We start from the raw sequence: 21497 nt of genomic DNA on the forward strand, positions 1-21497 counted from the left end.
TGGCTAACAAGAACCCCAATTGAGTTCATACATCTTTGAAATTTTTGCATGTGCAGGTCACGTTCCAGTATTTTCAAATACTGCAATAATTGGCCTTTAACTACCATTAATGTAATTGAAATGGATTTTCGTCTAGCTTTCAATCTAATAACTAAAATGTGTGAATATGTTTCGATGTAAGCGGACAAGGTTTAATAAAAAAGTGCTAATCTCATTTAAATCAAAATTAATATATGCGGCTCGTGTACTTAGAGATAAAGCTTTATATCCACATGCGGGAGAAGGCTAATTTTAAATGCAAATTTGTGCCGGATCTTTTTTCTAAGCCGCGTTATTTATTTAAATTTTTTTAGGTTTTTATTTTAAAGCGGAATATAGGGAATCGTTCCCAAAACGCGTATTTTATTACACCAGACCCCAGATGGTTAATTAATTTTCCGTCCTTGTCGGATGCCATCCGAATTTTTTAGTGTTAAGCAATTATACCAAGATCTGATTACTCCCTATTTTGTTATTTTATATGTCAGTTTTATTGTTGAAACTTTCAGGTTTTCCATTCCCATCTGAGGGCAAACTTCAAAAGGAAATAAAATTCTCCAATAATTCTATTATTTGCGCTTTTATTCCCTTCGTTAGGTTTTCATACAAACCTTCGGTCGAAACGGAATTCCCACCTGATATAGGTTTCCTTTTGACACCGTGCAATTGCATTTTCGGGTTTTCATTCAACAAGTCGAAGCTCGAAGCAGCATAGGGCACTCATTGATATACATAGTAAGAAAGCCATTCTAGTAATAGAAAAAAAAATTGCATCCAAAAAATTGAGGTAATAAATCTGAACAGCAACATTACCATGGTCTATCAAACGTTTTAACATCGAAACTAAGTTTCTGGAAGCTGCAAACTTATGCAATTAAGTTAAATATGCTAAAATGTCTCGGCTGAAAATATTCTCCCATGAATTTTAAAGTCTTCGAAACAAATTTTATGGAAAAGGTGTGCGTTGTAGTGGAAAACTTGTAAAACGAAGCCTCTCAACTTTTCAAAAAGTACGATAATGTTCCAAGAACCTGCTTTACGGTTTCAACAAAAGTTATTACAGCTATAGATTTCGTATAGGGTTTGAATTTTCAATTAAACGATGTGTTACTTTACAGGTGAACGGTACGGATGTAAGCAGTTTTCCTCACGAAGATGCTGTCAGGGCATTTATGACAGCGCAGGAACCTATTGTAGTGGAAGTAAAGAGGAGAACCACTGGGTCTCCTACTCAAACTAGGGACGGTTCCAAGTATGTCTCTACAAGCTGTCAGACGGATATTTGTGGAATCCAATGGATAGATGACAATACAATCGATTGTTTCGCTCACGACATAGATTTAGAGGTAAGTTATGTTTATGACCCTATTATGGTATAATAAATAAAGGACTAACTAACGCTCGTTTGTGTACAAAGTAGTCAGTGGCGGCTAATGAGGAAAGTTAAGCTTTTCCATAAAATTACCGGATGGAGTTCTAATTATCTGATTGTCTTAGAGTTCCTAGACAATATTGGTTTTTGAGATGGTCGATTTTTCACTTTTTAATGACAGTCACGAGCCACCACTGCATTTAATATTGCCTCGCATCATTAATAGAACCTAACGTTTACCTAATTTTAATTAATGCTTAACCAGAAACTGTGAAGCGTGCTCGGGGTTAATATTATCATATTGCCGTTACTGAATTGGTTTTTTTTTAAAGATTAAACAAGACTGTGACAAATAACACGAACACAACTCTAGTTTAAAGACGCATTTTGTTCTCAGAGCTAAAGTTTCCCCTCTTTCACAAAACTCTCCGTTCTTTTTTAATTAACCGTTACGGATTCAGCCCGGAGCAACGTCACGATATATCTCCCAGTAATTTAGTTTGCCCGGCTTTACAATTGCGAACTATTATCATAGCTAAGAGCCAGGACATATTTTAAGAAGTCGGAGACATTTATTAAAATTTTCATACACCTGGAACCTACGCGTTTGTTAAAACGAGTTTTAATTTCCCTTTTTTAATTCAGTCGTTTGTACCTAGATATTTTTCCAATTACACGTCCGCTGACTACTTAACATATTTAGAATGACAGTTTAACAAACCAGAAGCTACTGCAACTTGACTGTAAGTTATTCATATGAAGTTGAAAAAATAACTAATTAAAATGGAGATACTTGTAACCAGAACAAATTCAATTTGAGTCTCTGCCTATGCAAATTTTTTTTTTCGTTACGTTTAGTTACGATCAAATAAGGAAACATAAGAAGAAAATTGTACATGTAAATAACTTTATTGTTAGTTTAAATAGAGCTTTATCATGACTTCAGAAACAGTATTTTCAGAATACAACTCGAGAATATCCAATGAAATGTCCTTTTCATATCACTAACTGTTATTTTAGTTTATTCAAATTCTCTAAAACTTCCCTATAATGAAATTGGTTTAAAAATGTGATGTTGTTTTAATTCCTATACAATACAATAACAATTTTTAGAGAAATGATTGTTTAGTGACTGACAGACCTCAACTACCATAAACCACCTGGTGTAAGAAGTGCTTCTTTGATTTTAGGACATAAAATACGAGTTTTAACTTGTTTTTTTGCTTTTGTACTCTTTAAACTAAACCCCAGTTTTTGGTACGAGCATTAGCAAAAGTAATGCATTTAAGTCTAGAAGGTAAAACTATTTTAAAAAATAAAAAGTGGCTTGAAAACCACTAAACGCTGTTTTTAGTTGTTTTGCTTAATAATGCTTTTTTTGTTTGATGTCACATTTTAAAGAAGGTTTCAGGTGCTGTAAGCATTTCAAAATGTGTAATTAAAGACAAAAGTTTAAAAAAAAAACTAGCAAAATGAGTTTTCCAACGGTATATAAACTTTGATTGGTTGGTCATATATAAGTTTAAACTTAAACGTTCCAAGAATTGATTTAAACCATCAGAAACCTCTGGGCCATTTTGAAAAGTGCCCGAAGCTTCTACAAATGTCTTAAATCTTCCCAGAGTTGTTTTAAATGGTCAGAGGCTTGCCTCTAGCACCATTTTGAATGTGCTAAAGACCTCCTGAGAACTTTCTGAAATATTCCAGAGCCTTCTACAACTGTCTTAAACTTTTCCAGAACTGTTTTACATTGGCAGAGGTTTCTAGAACCATTTTGAAAGTTCTATAGACCTCTAAATGCTATTGTGAACCTTCTAAAAAGTGCCATAAGTCTCTACAAGTGTCTTTATCCTTCCCAGAGTTGTTTTAAATTATCAGAGGCCTCTAAAACCGTTTTGAATATGCCAAAGACCTCTAAATGCTATTGACAATTTCTGAAAAGTTTCTTAACCTTCTACAACTGTCTTAAACATTCCCAGAACTGTTTTCAATTTCCAGAGGCTTCTAGGACCATTTTGAAAGTTCCATAGACCTCTAAATGCTATTGTGAACCTTCTAAAAAGTGCTAGAGGCCTCTACAAGTGTCTTAATCCTTCCCAGAGTTGTTTTAAATTGTCAGAGGCCTCTAGAACCGTTTTGAATATGCCAAAGACCTCAAAATGCTATTGACAATTTCTGAAAAGTTTCTTAACCTTCTACAACTGATCAATTTCCAGAGGCTTCTAGGACCATTTTGAAAGTTCCATAAACCTCTAAATGCTATTGAGAACCTGCTTCACCCTGTATACACATTGAGTTTGTAAATCGACAAAATTTTAAACTTGCAAGGAATATTTATACACTTTATCAGCATAGAAATACATTTTTAACCTTCTAAACAACCCCCTTTCCCATCATCGACTTATTTGCAGTACTAATGACAATCAAAATATTCCTAGTTCAATTTAAATATAGACTTTTTGTTGCATTTTTTACGAGGTTCGACAAAAACCATCATAAAAAAACGTCCTGTGTTTTAGACTGTGTGTGACATCTAGGAAAGAGCTGGTTGGGTGTAGGGGAGATCGATTACAGGCAAAAAGCTACCCTCATAATGTAAAGCTTTCGACTTTTGAAATAAATGTTTTAAAATGTGTAATAAATGTTTTTTATATCAATATTTTAACAGTAAGCAACATTGTTTGTTATACACTGAAAAATTAAGTTCCTTAGCCAAGCACAATATTTTCTTATTTTCACAATATTTAAAAAAATATGGACTTAGTTTGGTTTTAAGTAGAATAAGTTTTATTGAAACTAATCAAACTTACTTTTCCTTAAGTAAGTTTGCTTCAAAGAAATATACTTAAATCAAATATAAATTAAGCTATAATTACTACTTGTTATAAGAATAGTATAAAGTACTACTTGTTATAAGAATGCTCCTAAGAAATCCATATACTTAATATTTTATTATAATCTTCAAATAACACAGATATTAATTACATACTTAAGGCAAGTACTTAATAACCTCTCTATCTAATTTTTAATCTAATTTTTATAACGACTGCTATACCATTTCTTGAAATTTTATCACTCTGTATATTAAAAATTTAAATCTTTACGACACATGTTTATATGATTTTTTTTAATGATTCCTAAATATCAGCATCTCATTAAGGGATAACCTGTACATAAATTAATAATTGATTACAAACATTTCTGTTAATTTAGACAATATTTGGAGTACCTTTAGTTATTTTTTGGCAACCGACATGGACTATTGGAGGAGATCCGCCGGAAAATCAAGGATGGAAAAGGTTATAAATGCGAGAATAAGAGAAATAATGGGTATCGAACATACGATCCTTGACGATATCACAACCCAACAACTTATATGGTTTGGACATGGACCGAATCCCAAAACAGGTATTACTGTGGACACCAAAAGGAAAAAATAAAAGAGGGAAACCCCAGAAGCTGGCGGGAAGGAATAGACAATAAAATGAAGGAGAGAGAACTACCAGATGAACTATGGTTGAATAGAGAAGAGTGGAGGTTAGGTGTGTGGAGGACATATACAGGGTGTCCCGCGAGGTAAGGGACAAAATTTCACTACATGTTCTTTAGGTGAATTCTAGTCGAAAATGTCCTATAAACATGGGTCCGCAAATGCTCTCTTGTCAAGATATGATTTTTTAAAATTTAATAGTGTTATTATGCCGGAAACTATAATTTTACTTAACAAAAAAATTAGTACTACTGTGAAAAAACATGTTTACAATAATTGTTCAAAGTGTCCACCTTCACATTGTAGGCATAGTTTAGCCTTTTTAATGATGAGAAGAATTTTTTCCCAACACGGTGGTTATTTTAGGTCGTCAGCGATATTATTAATTTCACGAAGCAGTTCAGCCCTGGTATGTGATTTCTCTACATACTCTAAACCTCTCATATGTGCTTAATATACTTCTTAATATACTAGAGATAATTATTATTATAGCATTGTACTTTTTGGCACGATAACACTATTAAATTTAGAAAAATCATATCTTGGTAAGGAAGCATTTGCGGAACCATGTTTATAGGACATCTTTGACTCAAACTTACTTAAAGAACACATAGTAAAATTTTGTCCCAACCTCGCGGGACACCCTGTATATGGCAAAAATAAATCAGTTGATATCTACTGACTGATCGCTTATTTAGCCTGAACAATTTCTGGGGACATACTTAACACGTTCATCATGTTGATGGTATGGTTAACTCGATTTCGGCAAAAATTGACAAATCGCCTTCACATAATCTAATAATTTAAATCTGAAACCTCCTTGCCATTTACTAAAACATAGATAGATAGACAAACATTATTTTCGAATGGACTGAAGGGACGCTGTAATATGATCTGTACTCTTCCCTATCAATCCGTTGTCAAAGGTAGTAGTAGTTGATTTCCCTGCAGACGCCAAATAGGAATTACGTCCATAAATCGATTTGTCTTACGATACGTAACTGAACATCGGAAAGTTCCCTCGTAAGTTGATACGCTTTTCTACTCCACCAGGAAGAATCTATATTAATTATCTTCCGATGTTTGTTAAACGTCAGGGTGTATCCTTATCACTTTAAGGTAGAAGAGAATATTGTTTATTAAAATATTAGCTTAAGGTTTGTCACTGTGTTAGTTTGATTGATGCAGGAAATGATGGAATAAAAAAAACAAACTGCATTGGATAGCTCGTTAAAATTTGAGAGAGCTTTTTTAATCGAAAAACTTTCGGACAAAAATCTACTCATTTTCTCCGCTGATATTTCATCGTATAATATGTAATTCCGAAACTTTTTCCATTTTCTCTGGCTCGTCATCTTTTCGTAAATCTCGGTATAGGAAAGGAGCAAATCGCGAAATAGGTTTAATAAACTATTTTTATACGGTCCAAATTGTATATAACGGAAGCGTCGAGAAGTAATGTGGCAAAAATCCAATAAAAAACACCGTATCCCTACTAAATATTAATGATTGACGCACTCTAGGGACGGGTTTTAGGGTATATCCACCTGACGGTCAGAGCAGCAAATAAAAATAGGAAAAACATGATTTTCCAATGTTAACCTCTAAAGGGATATCGTAACCTTTATCCAAATACACAAAACGATCAAGATTTTAGCTCTTGAACATATTATTACAAGATGGGATGTTTGACCTTACTTTGTGGTGAAGTGATACAGAGAGTTAGTGCTTGCTGAATCGATTAGAACCTCGGGGAGTTCTGCCTGGACAAATTAGAGATATCAAACTGATTTTCTTGTTTACCTCGAGCTACTACGGACGATGTATTTATAATTAAGGAAAACGATAAAGCCAACAAGATTATATCTGAGTATACTGTCGTCCTAGTAACGTAAAGTTAGATGGAGGATTTTTTCTGACATTTATTTATTCGAAACGCGTTTGAAATGATTGATGTCTCATAGAAGAATTGCCTGTAGAAAATTGAAAAGCATTAGTAGCTCAACGTGGCACATAGTATTGTAGTTTAAAGAGGCTAACGATGCATACACAAATACTTCGACTAGGCCTTTAATCGTTCATAATAAGTTAACAATTGGTTGTTAAAGAGACGTTTTACTTCCGGCAAGTTGATGGATTTTGACTTTTTACTTCGGAAAGTAATAGGAACAATAATTACCTTTCATGGTTTACGCTTAATGCGCTTTAATAGATTAATTCTGATATAAATTGCTTTCAGTCGCTTTTTTCTACATTTATCACGAGATTCCGCAGCTTTAGGTTTTGTTGTAGGTGTTCGATCGTCGAGATATAATCGGTCAAACTTTTCTCTTTTCAACTAGACCTAGTTGCCGTAAAAGTTAATTGCAAGCGCCAGCGGCTGAACGTTTGCGGGTATTTTTTACATTTTTTTTCCCTGTAAATTAACAATTTTGATAACTTGCTGCCTTGCAGTTTCACAATTTGTTTGCAGTCTTAATGGAAACCGATTATGGCAGTGAGAAAGTTTCTGGCTAGGTCGGAATAAATCATCAAAAGGCCGCTAATAGCTTTAATAAATCAAAGTTCAAGCCATCGAATAAATCGGTTTAATACAATATACCGAAGGACTGTCATTTATCTTTGGATGTCTCCGGTTCCTTTGGGCCGATGACAATAAATTACTAATTAAAGAACTGTTTTAATAGCGGAGGTAAGCCTGGCATTTATTTACGATTTTTTGTCTTAAAGTTATCTTTCATCAAACCCATAACTCATAAATGCGTTTTCGACACCTTGTCTGAATAACTTATATTGGATATTTTATTTCTGACCCGGAACCATCTAATCATGTATGTTGCTTTTAAAACACTTTACTTTGTTCCTCGCACGATCGAGCACTAAAAACTTTGTGACATCAATTTCTCAATCCTTTAAGAGGTTTATCCCGATGAGATAACGCAAATTTGCATACAAACTTTGTGCAGTGCTGTTGACGTTCCTTCGTCGGGTCTTTGTTTTCCTATGCGAGGCTGATTGAATGTTGGTTGGCTCTGCACCAGGTCGATAATGTACTTACCACAACCTTTGCTTTTTTCATTAACACTTCTCGCCTTCTTTCTAACGTAAACAATCCCCGTGTCAAATTTGAGTGTTTATTACCCCGCATTTTAATTCAATTCTTTTCCAGAATATAAAGTATTTTTTTGAAATCTTAAATTTACATTACAATAACATTGTCCTTATATTACACCCTAGTGGCATTTACATGGTAGTCAAGCTTTTCTAAACAATCTATTAATGAGCCTATCACACCAATTAAAAAATCAGGAGTGATGTAACTTGATAGAAATAGAAATATATTAGGATATGCAAATCAAATTGAGATAAAGAAAGAATTTTCTTTTTATAACTAATCAAATGTAGTTTGGTTTAAAAGTTAAGCATTTTAATTTAGTGTAAAACGTTAAATGTACTTTATAGCTACATAAGTTAAATTTTGATATGTAACTTGTCTATTTTCAAGATATTTAAATCTGTCACAATAGTGTCAAATACTATTCTAAACTACAAAACCTGCTTAAAAGCACTGTTGTAATTAATACAGCTGTAAATCATACTAAATGCTTGTTTATAGTTCCATGAACAGAAATTGGACAGAAGTAACTGTCTATTGTGAATATGTTTCCACTCCATAGCTATCAAACTATAAAACATTGATTAAAGCCAGTAAAATCATATTCTTTATGAATACAATTTTGACAGGTATGACATACAATTGTATTGTCGGACACAAAAATAGCACGTCTATTTTGTAAAGTAATAGTGGTAATTGTAAACTACCACTCCATGAAGCTATAAAACTACAAGCAGTAAAAGCACTGTTATAATTAATACAGTGGTAAATCATCTTGTTTATAGGTCCATAAGTCCAATAAGAAATTGGACAGTCGTGCCGTGTATCTGTTCATCCAGAGCATTTTTCAATCGTGGAAGCTTGGAAACTATCAAAATCTTTTCCATGAAGCTATAAAGTGACAAAACTTTTTTGAAACTAGTACAATCTGTTAATATTCACATTAAATTTTAGAGCTTCATGACCAGGATTTTTGACAGATGTGACGTAAAGCTCTCTTCTTTGGAGCTAATTCCATATGTCAAAATGCCGCAATACTCTATGAAGCTGCAGAAGTGAAAAAACACATGCTCAATAGCAATATAGTACATTTTATAGGTTTATGAGTTGAATTTTGCCGAATTCAGATAAATTCGATGTGTGCTATATTTTAAAATTATCTTTCTATCACTTCCGGTTTAACCGGAAGTAGATGTCAACTTGCTTCTTTTAAATGGGACACACTGTATATTTTTGCATTATTGGATTCTGCTTGCTATTTCAGAAACATTTTGGATGTAATATAATTTTAGTGGAATAACCTAATCAATTAACAACGTTCCTAGAAAAGTTATAGGTCGTTTTACAGAGGACACTCTGAGCTCCAAATTCGTATAGAAAACTTGTCACAATACCTGTCAAAATAGCTGAGTAAGAAGCTGTCCAATTTTTGAAAACTCAGGTATGTCTCAACTTAAAACACTTGAAGATATTCTTGAAATAACCCACTTAGTAGATAATATTTCTGGAGGAACCATAGGTCATTTTAAAGATGACACTCTAGGCTACAATTTGGTGTAAAACTTGTCACAATACCTGTCAAAATAGCCGAATTACGAGCTGTCAAACTTTTGGTCCTATATTTTAAAATGACGTATCGCCATAGTTCAGAAACAATTTTGCAAAATGTTGACACATAGTTGAAACTTTATGCTTCTGTCTTCTTTCATGATTATAATTATGCTATCTAAAATTTTGAAGTTTGCCAAAGTCAATTTTTTGTGCTAAATTTTCAAGCATTTTCAGACATATTTAATAATAATTTACCTGTATTTCTAAAAATTTCATTAAAAAAGAGACATCTTAAGCCTATTTGTTCCATTTCAAAAACATTTTACAAAAGGAACGATAAAGTAGGAAGGAATAACAAAACAAAAATAAAAATATTAGTGACAAAAGAAATGAACGGAAGAATGTAAAAAGGTAAAAAAAAATGATAAAATGAAGAGGAAAGAATAAACAGATAGAGAGCGAAAGGAGGGAAAGTAAATAAGCTTGATAAAAGAGCAAGCAAACGTATGATTTTTGAAAGTGAAAGAATCAGAAACTAAGTCAATTAAAAATAATAGAAGTGAAATAAATGGAGTGATAAATAAAGTAGAGACAAACTAATAATTAGAAAACGGGTAAGATAGAATGGGAGAAAGAGAAAGATGACAAACGCAACTTTTTCTTTCCTCCTTCTTCTTTCAAACTTTCTTTTTCTACATTCATAAAATTTAGGACCAAATAACCCATGATGAACCCAGATGTCTTTCTCTCGATCCTAAAAAGAAAATAAGTTGTACCGGTGGTAGCACTACTTTCTAAAGATGGCCGAAAAGATACCTGAGTAAAACCGTAATAAATTTTAAAGGGTAGTAAAACATCTGCAAAAACAAAATTTGTCAAAAATACACAGTTAAGTTTAAACTATGTAATGGCGACATTTCAAGAGCAATCAATTTCAAATTACTTAACAGTGGAATTGGGTTAGTTTGAAGAATTTACTTTTTAGAGAAAGAGTGAAAAGATAAACAAGATAATTTGTCACCAAACACGTGTTTGATCTTTTTTTTTGCAACTTTATATCAAATGTTTATATTGACTAAATAAGCTTAGAGTCATTGCCAGAAACAATAATGCATAAGTAAGATTAAATCTTAGATTTACGGGGTTTCTTAGAAGACGTATACGAACAGAATAAGAAATTAATAATACACCAGTCGTTTCAGTTCAATTCACATAGAGTCTAGCAAATTCTAGACAGGCTATTCTTCTCAGAAATCAAAGGTTTTCTTGGCCTTTTGCTTATAAAATTAGTCTTCTACGAACTGTGCAGTGATGTTTAAATTTCTATCATAATTCTAGGATTTCATAGATATTCACCGGTTGAATTATATAAATGTCCACCAATGAGATTGCTTTCAGTTCCCTACAATATCAATTTATTTAAAACGGTTGTCAACAACACAATTAGCTTTCAGTCAAAAAGGATTTCTCATAGTAACTGTTTTTCATTTTCCTTGCTTTGCTTTTGTCCACTTATTGTAAATAACTTTCCTACAACTATCCTTTCCTGTAATGTATAAAAGAATGTCATGTATAGTAGGAATACGGAAGAAGACTATATCAAGAAATCTTTCAATTTCGTTGGTCGTGTTTTTGTTGTAAATCCATGGAAATGGGAGAAGCCGCAAACGATGATATCAGGTTGCTATGCGGTTATCAATTTTTTTTTTCTAAATCAATTATTTTTCTAGTCCGTTTTTCCTCGTGAAATTTGAGTGTTAATTTAGATTAGACTAGACTGGGAATGTATAAAATATTACCCTCGTAGATCCAGTATGACAATTCAAATTACTGCGGACCTAATTTGACTTTATAGTATAAATATGCAACTGGAAAAATTAGCTAGGGAGTTTAGGTGTCAAGTGCGTTGTAGTTTGTCATGGGACATTCTAATTACTGTCCCACATTTCCGGCTTAATCGTGAATTTCCAGGTCCGGATTAAGTGATATAAGCGCTCTAGTGTAAGGAGAGCAGCGAAGCTTAACTCGTTTAATTAAAATTTAGTCCATGGCTGTCTACAAATTAGCATTGTGTTTGTATAACCATTACGGCACAGTTTACTTTTTGTCGCACATTAGCTGACATTTAAAGGGCATAATCCATTAAATGTTTTGTTCAAAATTTGCGGCTCATCTAGAGGATTGGCCGACGACATACCTCCAAGGGAACATAATATATCCCCATGTTTGCACTTGTTTTAGTCGTCTTAGTACGGTTGGCGACGACGCGAGCGGATATGCATTATAGCTTGTTTTTGCCTCTGCTTCTATGATGATTGATAGATAAGATCTCAGAGCGATGGACTGAACCTGCAAGATTAAAGACTCCATAAGCTACTTGTAACGTTTAAATGAGATACAACGTCGGACAAAGATATCAGTAATAAAGCAATTTATTACACTCTCCCCACTGAAAATCGTCTTCAATAAGACGGACAAAATATGTTATTTCGATATAAAAAATTATCTATTATATGACAGATATATCGGCCACTGGCTCCCCGCACATCCCCATTATCTCTTTCCTTATCGATATTGGGGAAGACAGTTTATTTCTCTTAGCCTTTTCTCCAAACTTTTCTATTGTTTCAGGAGGTGACATTAAGAAAATGTAGCAGTGATGAAAAGTTAGGACTTACAGTGTGCTATAGTTCCGGTTCGGAAGTGGATACTTGTACGGAAGTGTACATTCGAGACATTGCACCTCAAAGTGTAGCAGACCGAGATGGGAGGTTAAGGCAAGGAGACCAAATTTTACAGGTAATTTTTTGGTTATTGCACTGCCTGTCACGTTTGTTCTGCAAAGCTCCGGCTCTCATCGAGATAGGGAATGGATGAGACTTTTTCGAGACAAATAAATAATTCATATTGCGAAGTGAACACAGATACGTGAGTCTAATTACGTTAGCTTCAACTGCACTAGAGACTTTGCCTAATATATTTTCAAGACCATCAAGGTGTACATGCACCTCGAATAAACCTTCGCTCAGAGGAAAATCCGATAGATTTTTATTTATTGAGGTCCGAGGAAATAACGTTAGCGTGAAAGTTAATATAAAATGTTTATTGGCTCCTTGCACTTTACGTGTTTTCCGAGTCGGCTTTATATACATTTGGATCGTGTCTCCTGTCTGTTTTATCGCCGACAGTCTCACTTACTAAATTTTATCTTGGCATGCCACACATTCTGGTTGCAAATGAAAAAAAAAACGGGAATATAATACCTAATCTCTAAAAAGCTACACTCGATGCGATCTGAGATATGCAAAAATCCGAGGGAATTTTCACCCATTCAAATTGCAAATCCTAGTGTGAAAAATCTTTTATAACAGAATGCGGGCTCCGACAAAGCGAAATTCTCTACATACTTTGCGTATCTTTTTTACTTCTCGACGTAAGCTCAAAACGTACATAAAACACATCGAGAACTAAGAGCTTCAATATGTTGCATATTTGATGCCGATATCGGCCTCTTTCAATAAATGCTTTCAGTGTTGCCAACCCTTAAATGATATAATTTTCCTAAAAGCGTTTTGGAAAAGTTGCCAGATTTTACTAAAATTTCCCAGATTTTTTTTAGGTTTTACTTTAATTTCACTTTCTTATAATTTGGAAATTTTGACCCTGAAAAGACCGTGAAGAACTCATCAACTCAACTCATGCTATACCCTAGAGAGTGCCGAGTAATGCAACAAAAAATTACCTTTATACCTCTATTAGTTCCGGAGTTGTCACAACTGGAAAAATGAAACACCTAGAAAATTCACTTGAAATAATTTAGAACTGTATTGCTTTTGAGCATGTTTTTGTTAACACTTATAGCTTCATAGTAGTTTTTGACAGTTTGCAGGAACTAAGCTTCAAACAAAAGAACTTCACCTCACATCTGTCAATAATCCTACTCATGGAGCTCTAAAAAACATTGAATGTTAATTTTAAACAGATTTTACTAGTTTGAGTTATAAGATTTTGACAGTTTCCAACATTAATATTGAAATATGCTTAAATAAACCGATACACTCAGGGACTAGACTATAAAAAAACATTTTTAATATGATTTACAACTGTATTAACTATAGCAGTACGTTTAAGCCGGTTTTATAGTTTATTAGCTCTATAGATTTGATTTACACAGTTGATACGTTTGTGAACTATCAAAATTGTATTCATAGACAAATAAGCATTAAATGTCATTTGCCATGATTGTACTGCTTTTAAGCAATGTTTTATAGTTTTTTAGCTTCACGGAGTGGTATTTGACGATTTTCAAGTTTATGACAGATTGAAATATGCTCAAAATAAAACTTTACACATTACGACTGTCTAATTTATGCTCATGGACCTATAAACAAGCATGTAATATGATTTACAAATGCAACAGTGATTTTAAGCATTTTTTTGAGTTTTATAGTTTCATAATTTGACAGTTAACAACAAGTATTAAATTGGAATTTGAAAAAAAAAAACACTCAAAAAGGCTTTTTCCAAATATCGTGGTTCGAATTCCCCAGAGGTGGGGATTTTTTTTCCAGACCTGGCAACACTGGAATGCTTTATGCTTTATACTCGAGCCCTTTAAATTACTACCCTACTTGAACTCAATGTTTCACCATCTTTTTAAAACGTTCAGCGATTATTATGCAATGCTTTCCAAATTACTTTCATATCTTTACTTTAAAGCCATTTGTATTTTGGCTCATCAATCAAATTTCTCAAGAGCTTTATTTAAACGTGCTCAGTCAATTAAACCAATTTACATTATAAATATGACAAATTTTCAATCATTCTTAAAAGAACTTATGGTTGGTTTTCCGGAGTAATTGTATAAAGTTCAAAATTCAAACAGAAGCTACAACAGCAGAAACAACGATTGATTAGCTTTTAAGAAGAAGTTACTTTAATTAGTTGTTGTTTTCTGTTGATGTAGATAGATTTTCTGGATCTTAATACAAAATGATCATTTCTGAGAATGTCGCTATTCGGGAAAACCAGCGAAATATTAACTTTGTCTTTTTGTTAAAGGTGGTTGAGGTAATAGATCTGGAAACCACTTAATTTAGAATTTTGACATTTCCTGAATTTTCTCTCTTAAAAAAGACAATTTCAAATTTCACTACTTTTACTAACTTTTAATAAAAATTTTGAAAACTACTTACAAAAGCAAAAAATCTAATATTGTCCTTTCCGTAGGTTAACGGAAAGGATGTAGCAAACAAAGAAGAGACAGAGTCGCTTTTTGCCGAAAACAGGAAAGCCGTTACATTGTTGGTCAGCAGATGTTACAATAGGGTAAGCACCTATATACCAAGGTTGCAAACATATTTCATTGTATTTATCGTGAAACGCCATCCAGTGGTAGCTTTTGCAACTAACTGAACATATCGATTTTTGTTTCAGAGCGAGGAATACTTGGACGCAGAGCCGATAGATTCGCTCACATCTCCAAACGGGAAGAGCGCGGCTTATCAAAACAGTTTGATAGAGCAACTAGTGCAGCAACAGTCGGAAAATCAAAATTTACCTAAGAATGAGGTTCCAGGCCCGAAAGTTCCTTCGCACTTCGTCCCAGATAAGCTCAATCTCACCAATTCGTTAGTACGGAGCAAAATGGACTCAATTAACCAGGAAATCTCACAACTAGACTTCAGGATGCAAAATATTGCTTTTAAAAGTGACAAGCGCAAAGCACCCCAAATACCCCACATACCTCCTCCAGAATCTGACACTGAACACATCTACGAGACTATTCCAGAAGACTCAATACTCGATGGTGAAATAGAACCGATATATTCTTGTCCTTACGAACCTGGAGATGACAATATGATAGAGCAGTGGCTAAAACTACATCAGGAAGGAGTGTGGGTTAAAGATGTTACCAATGACGTTGAGGAGAAGGAGGAGAAGAAGCCGATCAAGGTTAAAGCTCCTAAGAGTAACAGCAGTGGAGAAGAGCATGAAAACAGCTCCAGTGCTTATAATACTGGAGGATCTTCCAATAGTAATCATTTAACTTTTGAACTTACTGCAACCCAGGATTCTAAGCAAAAGAATATCTACAGGTAATAATGTCTGAAATAAAGTATTTGTGGTAACTTAGCTTTAAGTTTTAAAGGCTGATTCATATTAGAAGAAACTACTAAATGCAGAATGTATTAACAAACTCAGATCTTGATTATTTCTTGAACACTGTTATGTCTCCATTTTTTCTGAACCGTCATCACCTCCTAATTGGGGGAAAGTTGCCTTCTTTTACTTCTCTGTTATTCTGTGCTTGTTAAAGAGTCAAATAGAAAGTAATAACTCAATAAGTTCCGTGTATGTCGCATCTCTTTGAATACTTAATCAATCAGGTCAATCGTAGTCGATAAATTATTCAATCTTGAATACTGTTTATAATAAATAATCTCCTGTATCGAGTTTATTGATACATTATTGAATTTACTGAATATGTTATTGAGAAGCGGCGCCCCGTTAATCTTTTCATTAATACTGCCAACATTTTTGCATAATAATTTATGTTACCATCTTCCTAGATTTAAATTATGTGGTTGATTAAATGTCTGTGTGTAATAACCAATACAGTAACTCCAGTATCTGTACTGGCTAGTGACATAGATATAGTCTGACTGTACACTACCTCGTGACATACTGAATGAATACAACTGTTAAATGTATCATCTAACATCTAGCGATCTATTTGCCTGCATAGAACAGTAATTAAATACCCACAATGGTAAATTTCCCGATAACTATTAATATAACGTGATAAGTAAAACAGTTCTTACAATTAGACTCTATGTTAGTTTACTGGCGCATTCATCACGATAGTTAACTTTCCTTGCATTCTTTTGTTGCAACAAGATTTAACTAAGACACATTTTGACAAGCCCAGAAATATTCCCAATATCATGATATTATCTCTAATAGTACCAAAACAGCACATGAATTGAAAATAGCATCAGTTGGTGTAGACCTGGTTGTGGCAGATGAATTATGATACAGTTTAGGAAAACTTTTTGCGCTTAATTTTAAAATTATCATCCTAATAATTCCATGGTTTTCAGGTCAACTCTGATACTGTGCCCCCTAGAAGAAAAGGAAGACTGCATCAAAGAAAAAGAAGCAAAAACCACCTGCGAATCATGCAAACGACAAGCTGTTAAGACCAAAAAATCCAAATCCAGTTCGAAAATTGTCAGTCCTTCTTCACCTACTAGACGAGTGGGTTTAAGTCCTGCTCATGTTTTGTCAGACACCATGTACACTAACGTGGCTAATCTTCAACAAACCATGCTTCTTCAGCAGCAACTCTTCAGGCAAGCTTTGGTAGCCCAAAACCCTGAGATGGGGAACGCAAAACCTACATCCAGTTTTACTGCTCCTAGTCTCAGTCAGTACCAGTTCTTCAGTGGCAGTTTGGTAAGGTTTGCGTTTTTATTAAAAACTTTGTGACAAACTTGAATTGGTTGCAGGGTTATACTTCAGCTCATCAGGACAAGAATGTTGAAACGAAAATGGAATGGAAGGTGAAAAGGCGACCAGATGGTACTAGATACATAGCAAGACGACCAGTTAGAAACCGCATATTAAAAAACAGAGAACTAAAGATTTCAGAAGAACGAGCTGGGTTGACCACTGAAGATGATACTATTTCTGAACTCAAGGTAATTTTAACTACATATTATAAAAACAAGCATAACAAGTATTTGTAGATTGGACGTTACTGGACTAAAGAAGAACGCAAGAAGCATTTAGAAAAATCTCGTGAGCGCAAACAACGACAAGAAATTCTGACTGCTTCAAGACACATCGAGGAAATCACAGAGGAACATAACATGAAATCCAGTTCAAGGAAAGTGGCAAACAACATAGACAACACAGCAAAAAAACACCGGACAAAGTCCAGGCCTCATAAGGAAAAAGACGGACATGACACTACACAGGATGTTATTGGTCATGGACAGAAACCACCCCCAACTAATGGGAAACTAATGGGGCTACTTTCGGTTACTACTGTATAAATTTATATGTATGTAAATAATAATTGAAAGGTCTGGATGTAAATTGGTTTTCAGTTGGGTAAGCTTTCTTCTTATCTAGTTCTCTGGGTATATACGGTATGATTTTTATATCACCACAAACACCTTAAATGTCAAATCTGCACTTTTTTCACTCCTTGTAATATATAATGCCTTTTAAAATATTTTAACTCCCATAATTTAATTCAAAATGTGATGTTTTTACCTTAAGTGTACATATCAAATATTATATTATGTAAGACAGTAGATTATATTCTATTGGCAAAAAACACTGCAAAAATGCTTACGAAATAATGGGACTATCATCTTGGTTGAAGAGGTGGCTGTATACATAGGGGCATTTACTAATATACTTAATGGAACAACATTCGATGTCTATCTTAATGTAAACTATAATCCCGATTAAGTGTTACGTAAGTACAATATATCTAACTATTAAAGGTTATTTAAAACGCTTTGACCGCTTTTAAACAAACGGTAATGGGACTGAAAAATCAGTAAGACTTTAAATATAAAATAGTTTGGCTAAAATTGAAAGTTTAACGGATGAACATGTTTTACATTCTCATTACTGCTATAATTGTTTAAATATACGTATATGTGCTACCCAAAAGGTTTAAATCAAATGTATGTGATATTATTTAAAAGCGTTGCTGTGTAGGCAATAACTGTATTACTAAATCATCAGCATTAGAAAAATAATTTTGATGATGATAACGACAGAAAACCAAACTGAAAAATTAAGAATAACCAAAGATAATAAACAACACAGAAAGCCGGCACTAAAACCTTGTACATACACAACACATCGTGTATTTCCATATATAAACTAAAGATATGAGTCGTTTTGTTGCTTTTAGAGACAGCACAGGAATAGAGCCAAATCTAGTTCCACCTATAGTTGTATATTCAATGTCCCATAAGATAAAAATAAAGAATTTATTAACTGAAGACATGTTTTTTTTACTACCCTCTGTAACAACAAGAGTAATAGTTGCTAAAAAACTATAAATGTGACAATAGATTCGACTGTGCAGTATGTGCACAGTAGGTTCAGTTCAGTCAGTCAGTAGTTTTTACTTAGTTTGGCTTATTCCTCATTATTTCAAATTATGCTATTAACACTACAAATTTTCAAAGGATAGTTACAAGAATTCTTGACATGTACTGGAGGAAAATAGTCTAAAAGGAACTGCAGAGGGCGTCTATTAGTTAGGCGACAAGACTCAGAAGGACGTATGGAAAAAGCCTCTAAGAACGTCAAATCCACGTTTTTTTAAACTTGTTTGCTTAATATTTGTTAGGCCAGTTTGTTTAATTGGGTTACTGCTAATCAGTCCAGCATTTGCTTGTCGAGAGATCCATATTCCGTAGGAAGTCTGTCAATGTTCAGAGTGACTTTAATTAATAAATTAATGCCCAAAAAATGCCTGATTTGACGCTTTAAGATTTCATGTTATGTTATACAGAGAAATTTCTATGAATATACTAGATCCAAGGTGGAAGGACGGTAATAAGTAATTTCCTTGTCTATGCAAGGAAGTATAGCTTATTACTATCTTCTCTTGTATTGTCTTGGCAAAGGAAGTCAATACTTCTACGCTTATATCGTAAACAATTAATCCGATCGAAAAAGCGAATTGAACTAAGGAATATTATTAGTACATTTCATATTTTTTGTATTATTAGATCCGTTTGGAACATCCATAAGGATTGAAATAAGATGATCAAGCAGAAAGATATGAGAACATATTACATGTAGTGAATCTGTAAATGGATAGATAGACCATTACAAACAAAACACGGAAGAATTATCATTATTTTTTAATTAGAAATCAGACGGAACTATTTCTGTTGAATAAGGTGAATATGGTTGCAACCCTGGGTATCTTCTCTGTATGGTGAAAGGAAATTTGTGACAGTCCTCTGCTGTACAGGGTGAAGAAGTTGCTTGTTTTTATATGGAAACTGCCAGAACCATTAAGAAAATGCCAGAAATTTAAAAATCAAAAAGACGTTGTCGGGTATTTTTTTAAGGTTTTTTGTTGTCTTGTAGTTGTCAAATTTGTAATTTTTGACATTTCCTGTAAAGTCCCATGTCCCATGCCAAGTCCCTGTAACTTTGTTATTATTTGAGTTTGGTGAAAATAGCTTTTACATTATTTTAAGGCACTTTTTTACGTAGATTACGATTATGTTAATATTATTTTTATAGATTCACTATTTATTGAGTTATATGCACTAACCTCTTTTTTAAAAAGTCATATTTTATTTTTATCCCCTATTTTTTTGGTTTTTATTTTTTTACTCGAAAACGGTGCGTCGTAGCAAAAAAATAATAAATGGGTTTTATTTTTAGAATTGAACAAAAAAATTCAATAATAATTTTTAATTAATTTATTTGACACTCTGTATCTTCATTATTGTTCATATTTCGAAAAAACGCCAAATGAAAAATGAAGCCCTATTCGCAGGGCCTTCCTAACTTTGGAGTCACCCTGTATATTTTAACAGTAAATTTTATTTTCATCTTTCATCACTTTTTGATGGGTAGTAAGACACTTTAGAACGACATCTGTTTTTCCAACGTTGAGTAAAGGGAGTTAAGCAAGCTTTCGATCCAGTTAGCCCAATATCACATTAGTTTTCCAGGTAGATTTCTAAGATTTTCCAGGCATAACGTACAGAACAGTCACTAGATGGCTAAACCATATAACACTCCTATTTTTAAGGGTTGGTACCACAAAGATTAACATAACAAATAAACCATATTGCTATACAGAAATTGAACTGCAATAACAATGCAGTTACACAGTGGATTTTTAGGTAGTTTTCATTTAGATAGGTCTGTGATTCATTGATTTTAGAGTTCATTCAGTCAGATTTGTTGATGTAAACCAAAATTATTTACATGGTACCCTCCTTTTGCTATGAGCAAAATTATAAAATCAAATTAGAGCAATACCTACAAGCTTTATCATTAACACTTCCTTCGAATTGAACATTAAGATAAACATTATGGCAACAAGAAATTTTTTCAATACCTTGTCAGCAGTTCTATGCATTATTCGTAATTCAATCAACATTCAGTGCTTTAACTTCAATAAAGTGACCCAGCAAACTTTGTTTTCATCCAAAATGAATATCAAAAGTAAGTAATTTAGTTTATTTGATTTTTATTTTACTCTTTTGGGACATCAATGTTAGACCGAATTAAATACTCGTTAAGAAAAAAATATATTTGCTCGGATATCAAACAGTGCCAACTTCAGCACTCGAAATCGAATAGCCTTAGATAAAAACAGTTTTCCCGAGGGTAAACCATGGGTGACCGCACACATAAGGGCAGTTCAGATAGTGATCAACCATTAGAATCCAAGCATATATTCAATTGCCAATAGATTCAGGGAGAGCTGAAAGGCTGGCCCAAGGATTATGTGGCGGTTTGATATCCTTTTCCGGCACGTTCATTAATTATTCTCGCTTACCTAAAACTCGATTTTCCCCCGAAATATTTAACGATAATATTTTCTCTGATGGATTCTCTTTTTTTCCAGTGGCTGTGTTAATGATATTCCTGGTTTTCTTCCTAAACTTCATTATCAAACCAAGGAGAAAGTTTCGTCAGGCAGTCCGAAATAGTGATTTCTTCGAGCCGACCACCACCACTACAATCAGACCACTACCACGAATTTACCAGGATGCACCCATGCCTGAATTTATCCCTCGAAGAAGAAATACTACAAAGAAACTTAGATTGAAAGCTCTTCCTTTCAGAAAAAAGAATTGAACATGTATGCAAACTTAATATGTTATTTCTTCAATAAATTTGTTCTTTAAACGTTTTTAAAA

General features: G+C 33.5%; 1 protein-coding gene and 1 long non-coding RNA gene across 3 annotated transcripts in view; both read left to right on the forward strand.

The window, feature by feature from the left end:
• The window catches only part of Slip1 (SLo interacting protein 1), a 96948-nt gene extending 78352 nt beyond the window's left edge, over positions 1-18596 (forward strand). The window contains exons 2-8 of one of the 2 annotated variants that reach the window (XM_081993925.1): positions 1158-1385; positions 12199-12366; positions 14797-14895; positions 15004-15665; positions 16671-17025; positions 17079-17270; positions 17319-18596. In XM_081993925.1, coding sequence (XP_081850051.1) covers positions 1158-1385; positions 12199-12366; positions 14797-14895; positions 15004-15665; positions 16671-17025; positions 17079-17270; positions 17319-17627 — 2013 coding nt within the window. In that variant the 3' untranslated portion in view covers positions 17628-18596. The remainder of the gene's footprint in view (positions 1-1157; positions 1386-12198; positions 12367-14796; positions 14896-15003; positions 15666-16670; positions 17026-17078; positions 17271-17318) is intronic. The other variant, XM_081993926.1, reaches the window with a different exon arrangement.
• Positions 18597-20614: 2018 nt separating this feature from the next.
• LOC145739150 (uncharacterized) lies at positions 20615-21497 on the forward strand. Its single transcript, XR_014180906.1, has 2 exons — positions 20615-20796; positions 21203-21497. It is a non-coding gene; the product is annotated as an uncharacterized LOC145739150 (long non-coding RNA).

The sequence above is a fragment of the Ips typographus genome, linkage group LG16 (genome assembly GCF_016097725.1).
Source record: "Ips typographus isolate SLU linkage group LG16, UJ_Ityp_2.0, whole genome shotgun sequence".
Lineage (NCBI taxonomy): Eukaryota > Metazoa > Arthropoda > Insecta > Coleoptera > Curculionidae > Ips > Ips typographus.